This window comes from Medicago sativa, chromosome 5 (assembly GCF_051527215.1).
Source record: "Medicago sativa cultivar Bolivia chromosome 5, Bolivia_mono, whole genome shotgun sequence".
Lineage (NCBI taxonomy): Eukaryota > Viridiplantae > Streptophyta > Magnoliopsida > Fabales > Fabaceae > Medicago > Medicago sativa.
The window spans coordinates 49,619,940-49,636,610 of NC_140753.1; the positions used below are offsets into that span (position 1 = coordinate 49,619,940).

At 36.5% G+C, this 16,671-nt stretch overlaps 1 protein-coding gene across 1 annotated transcript; it reads right to left on the minus strand.

Moving 5' to 3' along the window:
• Positions 1 to 776: 776 nt before the first annotated feature.
• LOC146922680 (histone H4) lies at positions 777 to 1,337 on the minus strand. The gene has a single exon (XM_085715483.1). The coding sequence runs from the start codon at positions 1,259 to 1,261 to the stop codon at positions 950 to 952; it is 312 nt and encodes a 103-aa protein (XP_085571609.1). The 5' UTR covers positions 1,262 to 1,337; the 3' UTR covers positions 777 to 949.
• Between the last annotated feature and the right edge of the window lie 15,334 nt (positions 1,338 to 16,671).

Sequence of the window (16,671 nt, forward strand, 5' to 3'; positions counted from 1 at the left end):
AGCATCTTCAAGAGAAAAAGCTAAAGCTACTAGAACTAATCAGTAACGAACTACGCTATTCGAACCTATCAGCACTAACTTCTTAACTCTACAACAATTGTTTAACAAACTTGTCAATTGTACAATCAAAGGTTAACGGGGAAAAGCTATGTGCTAACAGTTCTAGGCTTCTAGCATGATCTTACCAATAGTGTCATTTTACACAAACACGGATGGTCACAACCATCAAATAGGTTTTCATTAAAACAACAATTATCCTTATTCTAAGCTACAAATTTGAAAGTAAAGGTTTCTGCCAAACAAAGTTCACCTTATTTCAGTTTTTTCCGTGCCATGTGACAGGCAATTCAGCCTTTACTGCCGAACAATATTCGTTTACAACGCCAAATTTCGTAAAACTTAACAGTTTCAAGCAATATCGTTCCCTCAGAATGACAAGTTCTCTCGAAATTATTTTGATAAAGTCTTCGTTACCTATCAAGTCTTCGTTACCTAGTGGGTTGGGTAGTTCAACTGGAGCTAAGAGATAAGAAGTTGGAGGACTAGTTCAAAGGCAGGCAAATGAATAAATTGTTAATCTAACCACTAATTACTATCATTTGTCAAATCTTATATATAATTGTTACAGCTTAAGTATGAATGTTTAATCCTAAATTAGATTGTTACAAGTCTTATATATTAAAACTTCAGGATTATCAATCAGCTTAGTCTTTAGTTCGTAATTACTCAATGTGTTTCACACTAATTTTGCAACAGTAGCTAAGTTAAGATACATATTGAAATCAACCAATACTAGTACTGAAGGTAAATGAATAAACAAACAAGGGGTGAGAACAGTAATTGAGCAACAATTTTATATAGCGAAGAGTAAGAAAGTGATACAGTACTCAAACATTCAACAAGCTATTAGCACTAATCACTAATTGTAATTATAATAAACAATAATCTCCTAACCCCCAAATCCATAAAGGGTTCTTCCTTGCCTCTTGAGTGCATAAACAACATCCATAGCAGTCACCGTTTTGCGACGAGCATGTTCAGTGTAAGTGACAGCATCACGAATAACATTCTCAAGAAATATCTTGAGAACACCACGAGTTTCTTCATAGATGAGACCACTGATACGCTTTACACCACCACGCCTTGCAAGACGACGAATCGCGGGTTTGGTGATACCTTGAATGTTATCTCGAAGAACTTTGCGATGACGCTTTGCACCGCCCTTTCCTAAACCCTTTCCTCCTTTGCCTCTTCCTGACATGATTGATTGCAAGATCTTGTTTCGAGCTTAGGAATTTCGATTTTGGTTAGTTGTTGTTGTTGGTTCTGCTGAGATGTGTATGAGGAGGGTTTGTTTTATATAGAATTTGAGAAGATAAATGTTTTGCCGTTGGATTAAGTGGCGATCCGTGTGAAGGAACTATTTGATGATATGAACCGTTGGATTACAAATGATTGGCTGAAAAGGGTGTCACGCGGATCGCCAGCGTGGCCTTCAATTTTTGGAATGCCGCTAAGCAATTTTGAAGTACTATCAATTTACCGCTCTCAGGATTATCTCCAAAATGAAATTTGGTTGCATCAGTTTTTTAATTAGAAAATAAATTTTAGGTCAGCCAATTGTGTCTATTCAGTCAAATGTAGGGATGTATTTATTTATTTATTGAGAAATGTTATTTGTCCATCTAGTTCTTGACAACTTAAATTTGTTTTTATTCTCTCTTTTTTTTCCTCTCTCCATTGTTTTTGTCCAATAAAAAGAGGAAAAAAATAGTTGTCAAAAGAGTTGTACAAATATCACTCCTCTTATTTATTTTTGATGGTCTTGGACCTCCATGTAATCTGGAGCCGTCAAAAAATTACTTCATTTAATAATCGAACTCGAATTCTTTTAAACAATTTGTTATTTGTTAGAGTTTATTAACAATTACATTTATTTTATTTTATTTTTGAAAGAATTAACAATTACATTCAATGTAAAGATGAATAACGCAAAGAATATTTATATTTACCTTTTCCTCAAAAAACATATATTTAAATTTATCTTCATTTAAGAAAATTAATGAACTTGAATCCAATACCTCTATAATCAATGGTTCCATCAATTTTGTTACAACTTTTATTCTGACACAAAATATAAGTTAGGGTTAATAGGTCTTTAACCCCTGTAATATAGGTTACTAGTGTGTTAACTCGTGCAATGCACGCACGCTAGGCTAATTTTTTTTTTAATCTCTAAAATATATTATATGTTTTGCAGAGTAAAAAACAACAATGGTGTCCTTAAAAAAAAGATGTTTCAATATTTATTTAGATAAAATTTTGATCACACAGTTACTATAAGTTAAATAAGATAGCATATTAAGAGGTAGTAAAGTCTTTCTCGTTTTCCTTCCTCTCTTGTGAGCCGTCACAGAAACCCTAGTTTCTTCTCCTTCATCCACCAAAGAGAGGTGATTTTGGGTCAATTTTTGACCCAAAATCACCCCTCTAACTCGTTTTTCTATTTCCCTTTTATTGAAATAAGTGATTTTCACATCTATTTCGTTTTATTTTGTGATTTAGCTCATTTTCGTGCGACGTTGGTTGTTCGTCGTCTTTGTGCGACGTTGTTTGTTTTTCTTGTTTCTCTCAGGTATTTAATCGCTTCAGATTGTCAGATCAGCTTCGATCCAGTGCAGATCCAATCAATGACTTTGGCGTCATCCACGTTGTAGATCCAGAAACATGGTTATTCCAGAGATTTAAATATAGTCATATGTGCAAGCATTTGTACTTTGCCGTTTTATGCTATTAACATGGATGTTGTGAGCCTGTTCACAGATCCATCCTTTTTGTTTTTAGCGATTTTGCATTATATCGATGTACTCTTTCAACTTGAATGAATGAATATCTTTTATTTTGTCAAAAAAAAAAGATAGCATATTAAGAGATTAAATGCAGACTATTATTTAAACTAAATTTTTAGATGCCATAAATATACCATTTTTTATAGTTTGTCCTTATATACAGTTTTACATACGTAGAATTTAACGAAGACGATTAAAGTTGTCGATGAAAAGTATGCATGTCACATTTGTTTTAACTAAAACAATAGAGGGAATACAAACAAAAAAAAAAACAATCAAATTACATGTACATAACGACAAAAGATTAAGCTAACTCTAGTGTGTTAATGCGTGCAATGCATGGGCGACAACTATTATTTTTCAATCTGTGTAAATATTTTGTTTTTTGTTTTTCGAAGAAAATTATTTATTATGTGTTTTTTTTTTAATTTGTCCGTTTTTTCTTATGTCGCAATGACAAATATGTATCCACACTTTTATGTTAGTGATAAACATACACCATTTGTTTTTGTGAGTTAGTGAAAAACATACTTCCGTTATTTTTTATATTTGTCATTTTTTATGTATCAATCACAAATATATCTTAATTTTTTCAAATATATTTATTAGTAACAAAATTATGTTTGTTGTCATTGTTGTTTTAATCTTTGCAAAATTATGTTTGTCGACGTTATTGTTTTAATCTTTGCAAATTTATTTATTTATATATTTATCAGTAATAAAATTTGTCCAATGCATATGTATTAGTGGTAGCAACGATTTGTATCAAAATTTTATTTTAACTATCAGTGGCAAATATTTGTCTAATTTTTATTTATACATTACTGAAAAATATTTGTCTCATGTATTTTTTTCATAATTTATCAATGATATATATGTGTCTCATTCTTTTATATGTATTAGTGTAATCAATTTGTCCTATATTTATTTTTATAAGTGATATGTGTCCAGTGTTTTTTTATGTATCAATGACAAATAGTATCTCATGTTTTGTCAAAAAAAAAAAATAGTATCTCATGTTTTTCTATTTATTAATTGCAACTCTTTGTTTCGTGATTTTTGTACCAATGATGAATATTTGTGTTGTGATATTTTCAATATTTTTTTTAAGAAATTTCTGTCTTGTGTTTTGTTTTTTTAAAAAAATTATTTTTTAAAAGAAAAGTATTTAGTTCATGTTTTTTTTTTATGTATCAACGAAAAATATTTGTCCCGTGTTTTTTTTTTCTTTTTATTTATCAATGACACATGTATATCTCATGTTTTTTTATGCTTCACTGTCAAAGATGTATCCCATCATTTTTTTTTCTTCATATTTATCAGTGATGAATATGTGTCTCATTTTTTATGTATAATTGAAAAATACCTTCCCTTTGTTTATAATTTTATATTTATATTTATCAGTGACAAATACTTGCCTCTTTTTTCTATGTATCAATGATAAATATTTATGTCGGAGACTAATTTGATAGTGGTTTAAAAACATTTAAGATGGTCGCGAGAGCTAGGGATAGAGAGGAGAGACGTGGTGGTCTCCGGCATAGCCAGGGGCAGCCACGCCGGCACAATTCGCCGGGAGTGAGGAACATCGGGGGGGATAGGGGTCCAGGCAGGGTGCCACCAAATGGGGGGGATAGGGGAGGATGGACTGTCGTGATGCCGAGACGTCGGAAAGCGCAGGAACAGGATGATCGAAGATGGGACAGACAGGATGAGGACTTGCAGCAAGGAGGAGGATTGAGGTTTCGGTTTGGACAGCCTAGGGTTTTGTTAGAACGTCGTCAACAACAGAGAACTGTGAATGAGTCTGGATTTCAGCGAGAAGGGGAAACGCACGGGAATTCTTCCGGTGGTCAGAGGCCGCAATCGAGTGCTGGTTTGTTGGAAAGCCATGGTAGAAACGTCAATGGTGCTGGTGCAGTGGTGATGGCAGATCAGAATATGGATAGCGGTGTACGTAAGTTTGTTACTTTCTATATCACAAATTTTCCTGCACGTGCATCGCTTTCTTTTTTACGCAAAGGCTTTGAGGTGTGTGGAATATTGGATGATGTGTTTGTGGCTCCGCGGTGTAATGCGAGGGGTCAAGTGTATGGGTTTGTGAGATATCTCAAGGTTAGGGATGTCGAGAAACTGGTGCAGGCACTGAACAATGTGTGGTTTGGGGATTGTCGGGTGTGGGCCAAGGTGGCGAGGTTTGCGCGTAATGATTCTGTGGCAGGTGAGACGAATGGTGCAGTAGGTGATGGAGGGGGTGTGTTGGAAGTCCGAGAGGGAGGTAACAGGAAGCTAGATGGGCAGAAGACGGTTGTTGTTGGTGTTGAGGGAGAAAAAAAAGCAAGGCAGCAGTTGGTTAAGGTGGGTGATGTTATGGTGAGGCTGGACGGGAGAGAGGTGAAGGCGAAGGAGAGAGTGGAAAATAAAAAACAGTTGCCGGTGGTTGAGGCAAGGGAGGTGGAGGTAAGGAAGGAGCGGGTGTGTGACGAGGTGGGGAAGAAGATGATTCGTGTGTATAAGTCGTCGGAGGCGGATGTTTTGTGGGCACGTAGAGGTGTGGTAGCAACTATCCGGAATGGGGAGGCAGTTACAGTCATTCAAGCTAGAATCTCTGATGCAGGTTTCGATGATTTAAATATTGTACCTATGGGAGCGGACAAAGTTTATGTTTTCAGTTTGAGTGGTCATGAGGTGATGCCGGTGATATCGGGTGCAAAAGAGTTCTTTTTTCATTTTTTTGAGAACGTTGTACCATGGAAGAAGGAGGAGGAGGTGTCTATTCAGAGAGGAGTTTGGGTTCGTGTTTACGGTATTCCTCTACATGCTTGGAATGAGTCTTTTTTTAAACTGTGTGTCATGGATTGTGGTCGTTTCTTGAGAACTGATGATGAGGCTTTAGAAAAAGATCGATTTGATTATGCCCGAGTTTTAATTGCTACAAAAAACTTGGATATTATTAATGTTGTAGATAATATTCTTGTGGATGGTACTGTGGTGGAGGTGAAGATTATAGAAGAGTGGGGCTTTAATTTAGTTGAGGATGCTTGTTTGGTCGCAGAAGAAAGTCAGTCTGTATCTTCCAAAGCGGACTATGAAGAGGTTCATCATGTTGAAGAGAACTGTGATGCTATAAACTTAGTTGTTGAAGATTTGGAGAATCATGTGGTGAAGGACGACGTGGGTATTGAAGATGAAGATGATGAGCATGTGGTAGATATTCCTCCAGAGGCGTCTGGTAAGCTGGCGGAGGTTGAGACTAAGATTGCTAGTTGTGAGAAGGTAGAGGGTCGAAATACTGTACCAGTAATAGAGTCAATGTCGTGCCCGGTGGAGGAGGAGCGTTCCCGTTGTAATGGTCCGTGGAGCTTAGAGTGGTTGAACGATCATTTTTCTGATGAGGCAGGTATCATTTTTTCTGCATCCAAGAATTGTCATTCAAAAAACTCTGAAAAGTCCGTTGATGATGGTGGTAAGGGTAAAGGTAATGGTGAGAAAAGGAAGAAAATTGGAGGTTTTTTACATCACTCCGTGCTTAGTTTGAAAAAAGTTGCTAGAATGCCTCGGAAAGACCGTGAGGATGTTTTGAAAATTTTGAGGAAAAAGGTAAGGAGGAGGCGTGACGGACGTGGGGGAAGGGTTTGTGGGAAGATGGTTAGTCAGACCTCTGTTAGTGGTGACTCTTCGTCGGCGTCAGTTACTAATGATTGGCAAAATTGGGTGGTTATGCGCGGTAATGAGCAAGTAGCTGTTGAGGATGTGTGGGGGGTTGGTAAGGCAATAGGTGTGAAATTTAACGGTGATCCTTCTAACATGTTTAATGTCTTATCTAGAGCAAGTAGGGGGATGAAGAAGGTGGGTGAGGGTGTGTCAGGGGATGGGAAGGGTAAGGTGGTGGAAGGGTGTTAGGGGGTGTGAGTTGGTGGCGGGGGAAGCGGAAGTCCTTTATGAAGATTCTTTCTTGGAATGTGAGGGGGTTAGGTGGGTTGGAGAAGAGGAAGGAGGTGCGGTCTCTGGTTGGGGAGAAGGGGCCGTCCATTGTATGTTTACAGGAGACCAAATTGGTGGTGTGTGATTCTGTGTTGTGTGCTGCCCTGTGGGGTGGCAAATCTCATTCTTTTTCTTACCGTCCTTCGGTGGGTGCATCGGGGGGATTGCTGACTATGTGGGATAGTGAGGTGGTGGAAGTGTGGTCGACAGTTAGTATTGAGCACGTGGTAATGATTCATGGTCGCTTTATTCAGTCTAATGAAGAGTTTTACTTGTTAAATGTATATGCTCCTTGTGACAACGGAGCAAAACAGGAGCTGTGGGATAATTTATCTAACTTATTGCATGGACTTGTGGGAAAGAATGTGTGTGTTTGTGGTGATTTCAATGCCGTTCGTTCTCTCGAAGAACGTCGTTCTACGAGACATAATCACATTCAGTATGATGTCGGCCCTTTTAACAGGTTTATCGAAGAAAATTCTTTGGTGGATCTTCCTCTTTGTGGACGTAAATTTACTTGGTACAAAGGGGACGGTTCATCAATGAGTCGTATTGATAGGTTTCTTTTGTCAGAAGATTGGTGTTTGGTGTGGCCGGGGAGTATGCAAGTAGCTCATTTGCGGGGGTTGTCTGATCATTGTCCGTTGTTGTTAGTAGTGAATGAAGATGATTGGGGGCCGCGTCCATCTCGTATGTTGAAATGTTGGGCAGATATTCCGGGTTATAATCAATTTGTGACAGACAAGTGGAACTCGTTGGAGGTGTCTGGTTGGGGTGGATTTGTTTTACAGCAAAAGTTTAAATTTATTAAATTGGCTTTGAAAGAATGGCATGACAAACATGCGAGGAATTTACAAGGTAAAATTCAATCATTGAAGGAACGCGTGTCTGAACTTGATTCAAAAGGGGAGGATAGCGTGCTATCAGAGGATGAGGCCCAAGAATTGCGTGACTCATCTTTTAACATGCATTCCTTGGCTAGGGCGCAAACTAGCATCTGTTGGCAGCAGTCTCGGTTATTGTGGTTAAAGGAAGGTGACGCAAACTCCAAGTATTTTCATTCTGTTTTAAATGGGAGACGACGTGGAAATGTGATTTCTTCTTTGTTAGTTAATGGTAGACGTATTGAGGGTGTTCAAGAGGTTAAGGGGGCTGTTTTTGATCATTTTTCGAGGCATTTTGAGAATGTAGGAGTGGCTCGGCCAAGTGTCGACGGTTTGGATTTTAGTAGGCTGGATCTGGCCGACGTGGGTTTGCTTATTAAGCCGTTTGATGTTGAAGAGGTAGAAGCGGCGGTGTGGGATTGTGATAGTTACAAGAGTCCCGGCCCAGACGGTGTTCATTTTGGCTTCATCAAACAGTTTTGGCCTATCCTAAAGGAAGATCTTATGTGTTTTATCAATGAATTTCACAGGAATGGCAAATTAACCAAAGGTATTAATAGTACTTTTATCGCATTAATTCCTAAGGTTGATAGCCCTCAGAGTCTTTCCGATTTTAGACCTATATCTTTGGTAGGGAGTTTGTATAAAATTGTTGCAAAGCTTCTTGCGAATCGGTTGCGGAGAGTTGTTGGTAAGGTGGTATCTGAGACTCAGTCAGCTTTTGTTAAAGATAGACAAATCCTAGATGGTTTGCTAATTGCTAATGAGGTTGTTGATGAAGCTCGAAAGTTTAATAAGGAGTTATTGTTATTTAAAGTGGACTTCGAAAAGGCGTACGATTCGGTAGATTGGGATTATTTAGATACAGTTATGATGAGAATGAATTTTCCTCCTCTTTGGCGGAAATGGATTAAGGAATGTATCGGAACTGCGCGTGCCTCTGTTCTTGTAAATGGTAGTCCCACTTTGGAGTTCCCGTTGAAGAGAGGGTTGCGACAAGGGGATCCCTTATCTCCTTTTTTGTTCCTTATTGCGGCGGAGGGTCTGAATGTTATGATGAAAGCGATGGTTGAGTCCAACTTGTTTACTGGGTACAAAATTGGTGACGCAGAGAGGGTGTCCGTGACTCATTTACAGTTCGCAGATGATACTCTGTTGGTGGGGGATAAGAGGTGGGCAAATGTGCGTGCTCTCCGGGCTGTTTTCCTACTTTTTGAAGGTGTTTCGGGGCTTAAAGTTAATTTTAATAAAAGCATGTTAACAGGCATTAATATTAATGATTCTTGGTTGGCGGAAGCAGCTTCTGTCTTACATTGTCGAGTTGGTAAGGTTCCCTTTATGTATTTGGGTCTGCCGGTTGGTGGAGATCCTAGGCGGTTGGCGTTTTGGGAGTTGGTTGTGTCTCGTATAGCAGCTAGGCTGTCAGGGTGGAAGAGTAGGTTCCTTTCTTTTGGTGGCCGCTTGATCCTCATTAAGTCTGTCCTGTCATCTCTACCTGTTTATGCTCTTTCCTTCTTCAAAGCTCCCGCAGGTATCATCTCTTCTATAGAATCTTTATTTAATAAATTTTTTTGGGGAGGGAGTGAGGACCATCGAAAAATTTCTTGGATTAGTTGGAACAATGTGTGTGATAGTAAGGAGGTGGGAGGTTTGGGGGTTAGGAGAATGAGAGAATTTAATTTAGCTTTGTTGGGTAAATGGTGTTGGAGGTTGTTGGTGGATAGGGAGGGTTTATGGTATAGAGTGTTAGTAGCCCGTTATGGTCATGAAGGGGGGATGGTGAGGGAAGGAGGGAGGCGGTCCTCTACTTGGTGGAGGGATGTTGTTAGCATCCGTGATGGAGGTGGTGGGGTTGGAGGCGGTTGGTTTAAGGATAGTGTCTTTAAACGGGTGGGAAATGGGATGGATACTTATTTTTGGACTGATCCGTGGATAGGAGGCATTCCTTTGGCGGTGAGGTTTAGTCGTCTTTTTGATTTATGTGTTGTTAAAGATAGCAGGGTGGGGGATATGTTGGCTTTGGGTGTGGAGGAAGGTGGGGGTGCGTGGCAGTGGCGGAGGAGGTTGTGGGTGTGGGAGGAGGACTTGTTACGAGAGTGTAGGTTGTTGTTGTCTGATGTGATTTTGCAGGTTCAAAACTCTGATAGCTGGAGGTGGCGCCTTGAATCCAATGGTGTCTACTCTGTCAGTTCTGTTTATCATTTGCTTACCACTGTTCAGAATCAGGAGGTGGCTGTGTTTTCGAAGTTCATATGGCACAGACAGGTCCCTTTGAAGGTATCTATCCTTGCGTGGCGCCTTCTCCGTAACAGGTTACCTACTAAATCTAATCTTGTGGCTCGTGGGATCATCTCTCAAGAGGCGCAAATGTGTGTTTCTGGTTGCGGTGAAGTCGAAACTGCCCACCATTTATTTATGTCTTGCGCCACTTTTAGTGAATTGTGGCGTTATGTCCGTGATTGGCTTGGAGTTTATGGGGCTGATCCCATTGATATTTTTGATCACTGTCAGCAGTTTACCTATTTGGCTGGTAGTTCTCCGAAAAGGCGATCATTTATGCAGCTTTTATGGTTATTATGTGTTTGGGTGATTTGGAATGAAAGAAATAACAGGTTGTTTAAAAACAAAGTGTCTAGTATCCACCAATTATTAGAGAAAGTTAAAATGCATTCATATTGGTGGATGAAGGCGGCCAATGCGGTTTTTGTGTTAGGTGACCGTAGTTGGCTTGTTAGCCCTCTTGTTTGTTTGGGCACGTAATGCTGTTTTTGTTGTTTTTTGTTTGTGTTCAGCTTGTATACAGTCTGTAAACTTTGAATGTTTCTGTAGGCACACCTTGTGCTGACGAAACATGTTTTTGAATGGTATATAATTTCATTTTTGCCTCTTCAAAAAAAAAAAATATTTATGTCTTTTCTATTCATCAATGACAACTATTTGTCTCGTGATTTTGGTAGCAATGATGGATTTTTGTGCTTTGTGTTTTTCAATATCTTTTTCAAAGAAAAGTGTTTGTTTCATATTATTTTATGTATCAAGATCAAATATATTTATTATAATGTTTATTTTTATCCCTAAAAAAATGTTGATTTTTATTTTATTTATCAAATTTACACTAATGTGCCTCACTTGTATCAAATTGTGGATTGTGGATACATATAAGTCAATCAAATAGCAATAAATTAATGTCTTAAAATGATACCATCTTGAATGTTTATAGCATGTATTTTCTTCCTAATTGACTACATTTTTTTTTTGATAGCAAATTGACTACAAATTTGATTTCTATCGAAGGAAATTTAAATTTACATGATTTTCCTTCCTGATTTGGTTGAAAACATTAATCAGTATATTATATCGTAAGTTAAACAAAAAAAAGTTCAATTCCAATTTAAGAATGAGTCAAACAATTCCATATTTAATGTCGTTATAATTTCTTTTGAATTTGTAAAAAAAAAAAGGCATTTGAATGGTGTTCGTTAAAAAAAATTGAATTCCAATTTAAGCAAAAGTCAAAACAATATGTCACTCTAATTTCATTTAAATTTGTATAAAAAAATCTTTTTTTTTTAAAGAAAGAATAATAAAAAAAAAAAACATTTGAACGGTTTCCTTTTTACTGTGGCATTTCTATAATAAAAAAATTGATTTTTTTTTGACAAAATAAAAAAATAGATTTAAAAATTCATTTTTTTTTTGTGGCATTAATTAGGTATATGTATGTTAACGGTATAATGAATTTTTTTCTACCAAAGCACAATTTTTTTTTGTTCAGGAACGGTTTTAAGACATAGAAAAAATTCATTAATTTTAATGTGAATTTAATAGGCATAGTCAACTATATGTAGTCTTGCTCTTTCAAAAAAAAAACTATATGTAGTCTTGCTACAACAAAAATTTACGGTTACATTTAACAAAAACAATTAATCACATGTTAATGTGATTTTATTAGGCACATGTCAACATATGATTCACTTTCTATAAATAGAAAATTCGTGTGATTTTTGTAGAACAAAAAAAAAAACTAACGTGATTTGTTTTCTAAGAAAAGGACACATGGCATTGGAGTTGTAAGAGGATTGCCATGTGGATTATTCATCTTGAACATTTGCATTTGTATGTATAGAGGATTTCCGTTTTTTTCCCTTGTAAATTTTTTTTTATTTACACCTGTAAAAAAAATTGTTTTGATTTACCACCAGTAGGCCAAACAAAAACCATTTTTATTTTTTTTTTCAAGAAATTTTCGTTTTTGTTTGGCCTATTAGGGGGGTAAATCAAAACAAAAAAAATTTACAGGGGATAAATCAAAAAAAATTACAGGAGAGAAACCGGAAATGACATATATTACAGGGGATAAAGACCTATTAACAATATAAGTTATTAAACTAAAACTTATTTCATAATTAATTATAGCAATTTGGAAAGAGAAAAAATATGATTTTTTTTTTTTTGACAAAAGAAAAAATATGATTGTAAATTCAACAAAATTAACCATTTTATTTTTAATATGAGTGTTATTTTATTCTTAAAAAAAAATATGAGTGTTATTTGTTAAGTGATTTATATTATTGCAAATAACTCATTTGAGTTTGTGTGATGATGTTGGCTTGTGATATGAGAATTTGCTCATGTTAAGGTCCCGAATCTAATTACTAATGTCAATTTTGATGGACAAGTTTATAAAGAGCTTTGTTTTAACTTTAAACAAGACCCACGAGAGTGGACGGTGGGATTGGACCCTAAGGTCGATCGATCATTGGTTTGGATACCGAGTTTTTTTTTAAAAATATCCTGACAAGGCTTGTCTAAAATAAACAATTCATTTTAGGCGAGTGACAATATCAGTGAAGAAGGAGACCCCTATGTTCTCTCAAACAAAAAGGAGTTCCTATGAACTTTTTGACTGACCCTCTAGATAGAAGATCGACACTTAGGCCTGCAGATGTTATGGTGTGCGGATGGGGCCTGCAGATGTTATGGTGTGCGGATGGGTAGGAGGAAAACATGCATGTATGGACTTGACCACGGTTTTACTACTCGTGAGCCTTTTACGGTAGGACAGGTAGCCCTAAAAGTTGCATCAAACAAAGTGGTCAAACATGAGAAAGCGTGTTCTAACAATTAACATGTTTTTATACCATTTGCTTTTAACACTTTTTGTTTCCTAGCATCAAAGGTTGTTGACATGATAATGAAACAAGTCACACAGGCTATGCATATGCCATGCCATAATAATTATTTCAAAGAAAATATATTCCAGCCACTTAGGCAAATGCAAAATAAAACTCAGCCACTAAGGCAAACCACACAATTAAATCGTAAACAATTTACATCTTTATTCTTAATTAAGAATCACAAATAACATAAAGCATAATAAAAATCAACAACACACCCTCATACAAAAATATCATATGGGTCTTTATAAAAGTAACCTCTTAATTATATATTTTAATTATTATTATTATTTTTATCTTCTTTCAAACGACAAGAATTTCTACCACTATTTTTTAACATTGTTCTAGCACTTAGTAAGAACGTATGGGGACAAAGCCCTTACCTAAGGCGTTTTCTTTTCAAACAAGACGACCCTAAGATTGAATCCAAACCAACACGCACAAGCAAGCTTCGAGGTTCTTAAGACTTTGCACAAAGTTGAAGTAACAAGAAGAGGTGGCTGATGACTGTTAGGTGGGAAACGATTATTTATTTTTCTTTCTATTTTGCTGTTTTGGACAATGTGAAACTAGAGCTTTTGGTTCTTTGTGGCATGACTGGATTTGGCAACAAGTGATGTCTTAAAAAGAATGTAAAGATCGATGTTGAAGGTACATGAGAATAACGCTACAATCTTAAAGGGAAATAACGGCGAATTGATAAATAATTAAGACAGAATATTATTTCCATGATGACAAATTGCATGGGATTAAAAGCAGAGGCTACAAGGGTCAAACATCCCTTAATGAGGCAAGAAAATGAAATATATTCACTAGCACTTCATGGACCATGAAAGCAATTAAAAGCAAATAATTCTTTTGATTCTTACACCTAGTCGTGGCACATCAAATGGAAGGGTATACATAAACTTTGACTAGAAAAAAGGAATTAAGAGAATTTAAAGACAATAAAGTTTTCCTATATTTTGTTCTAGGCATTTCTACTATAATTCTTTACTAATAGTCCAAAAATTTAATTAAGAAACATAATGTAGCAACAAGCACTTACATCAGTCACGTTTATATTCCTAATTCACCAATGAATATGTAATATTTATATAATTATCGCTTGATTAGTAAAATGATATGGATAGTCAAATAATTAAGATAGAATTAACTCATTAAAATTATTTTATCATTCTCACTCCAAGTTGGTTGAAAATAAATAGATAAGTAAAATGACTAGAATAAAACTCCAAATGACAAATTAAATGCCGATAGGTTACATTTCTCATATAACGTATGTTAACTTTTGATTTTATATAAAAGGAGAGTACTGCATTTTTCTTAAATTCTCTACATGAAATAAGTTGTTGAATAAAAATGAATTAACAAAATGACTAAAATGACATATATAATGTTTAAAAAATATCGGGGTCTTACAGCCTCCATGATCCTCTAAAAAAAAAAAATAACCGCCGTGATTTACTATACATTCGCATATACTGTCAATCATTGATTCATTTATCAATCGTTGATACTACTAATTTTTTTTATAGTAAATTGTTCACTTTAGAAGAGACTTGTCCAACTTTATTATGCACATACATAACAAATCACGAGTTGTTACAATGTGAGTATTAACTTGTTCACTTTACTAACTACTCGTTTTAGACGAACGTGTTTTCAAAACCTTTTGCAAACACGGTTTTGAAAAAATTTCTAAAACTTTATGAGAAACAATTTAAAAAAATGGGTTAAGACAAATCAAAACTTTTCAAAAGGATAAGAAGATTAAAGGAAAAAGAATTATACTGGTTCAATAACCACCTGAGCTACCTTTAGTGCATTCACCTCTTGAAGAATTTTTTAGTATAATCGATCTATTCACTTTATAGACTAGGAACAATTATTTGGGAGCCTTTATTGGAACAATTATCTAAGAAGTTGTTCTCGTGGGGGAATAAATATCTTAGTCTTGGTGGTAGAATTGTGCTCCTTAATTCTGTGTTGAATGTTATTCCTATATTTTATCTCTCTTTCTTCAAGATGACGGCTAGTGTGGTGAGGAAAGTTGTTCGTATTCAAATAGAGTTTCTTTGGGGTGGCACAAAGGGGGTGGCACAAAGGGAGGTAGGAAAATAAATTGGGTGAGTTGGAAGGTGGTTTGTCAATCAGAGAAGAATGGAGGTCTTGGGGGTTTGGGATGTGAGGTTGGTGAATTTGAGTCTTTTAGCGAAGTGGAGATGGAGGTTGCTCCATGGAGAAAACGCTCTATGGAGGGACGTCTCAATGGAGAGATATGATCACAAGGTTAGCGATATGGTGGAGCGAGGTGGTGGACGGTGGCCGGTCAACGCTTCAAGGTGGTGGAAGGACTTGGTGTCTCTAGCTAAAGGGGAGGAGGTGGATTGGTTTAATGTAGAGGTTGAGCGGAAGGTGGGAAATGGGGCTAATACTTGTTTTTGGAAGGTGGGGGGTCCTCTTAATAAGAAAATTCAGAAGTGTTGTGTAATATCCCGCTTGTCAGTATCGGAATATTACCAGTCGATCGTGTCATAGGGTTATTGTTACGGAAAGAAAGTTTGATGGAAATGTTTATTAATGGCATAAGTCAGGTACGAGTTAAGTATCAGTGTCAAGTTGAACGCGTCAAGACGAAGGGCATTTAAGTATTTACGTGCAAGGGAGTATATAAGTGTTTTTGGGGCCAAAATATTCATTTTTCACTTCTCTTTCTCTCTCTAGGTTTGAGAGAAAGAATTCTCTCCTCTCTCTCTCTCTCTAGGAGGCCGCCCCTTTTTCCTCTCCCAATCCACTCAAACTCTTCCAAGATCATCAAGTGGTAAGCAAGCATGGATCAAAGAAGCTTTGGGAACAAGAAAACATCAAGAGGGAGAAGTTTGGCATGATTAGAGAAACTTGGAAGTTAGGGTTTGGGCTTGATCAAGATGGATCTAAGCTTGTTAGATGCTGCATATATCATGTGAGTTCTTAGATAGATTATCCTTTCTTTGGGTTGTGCAATTTTAGCAAGAAAACATGGATTATGTTAAGTTTAAGAAAATATGATTTTTGTACCCTTGCCTTTGATCTAGCTTTGTTCATGTTAAAATTGCCATGAAAGATGTTTTATAATGATATATAAGTTGTTGGATGTTTATAGTGCATTGCAGGATCGAATTTGACAAGTTTTGGGTCAAAATTGAAAATTCTGCACTACAGGCCCGAAGAAACTCGCTATTAGCGAAATATACGCTAATAGCGAATTTCTTGAGACATGCTGCCCAGAAAATTGCGCTAATAGCGCAGGACTCTGTCCTTGCCAATATGCTCTTGGCCTGTTGGCCCATTTTAGGGTCGGTGGTGCATTCTGAAGCCTTTCTTTCGATGTTTTACAACTATATAACCCCAAAACAACATCTAAGCAATGCACATAACATCAAATGATTCTTGAAATGAAAATCATGGTAATCTTAACATGTATGGCAAGGTTGGCATAGAGAGTTTTAACCGGATACTCGGGTAGAAAAGAACTAAGAAAGGGATTAAAAGTAGAGCCTTGACATAGTTTGTCAAGAACTAGAATAGTTAGTAAAGAAATAGAATGCTACACATGAGTATTATGCTTGATTAGATGCGAAGTGATATAGAGTATTTCCTTCGTATAGAAGCTAGAGTGCCATACGAGTATGGCAAGACGTGAATTGATTAGATGTCTCTTCACATAGAAAGTTATGCAAGCATGTAGTTTACCTCTAGTGGGATCGTTTAAGGATCCGAGGTAAAATAGATAGT

Excerpts from the sequence above, each read along its gene's own strand:
- LOC146922680 (XM_085715483.1), bottom strand. The coding sequence starts at position 1,261 with ATGTCAGGAAGAGGCAAAGGAGGAAAGGGTTTAGGAAAGGGCGGTGCA.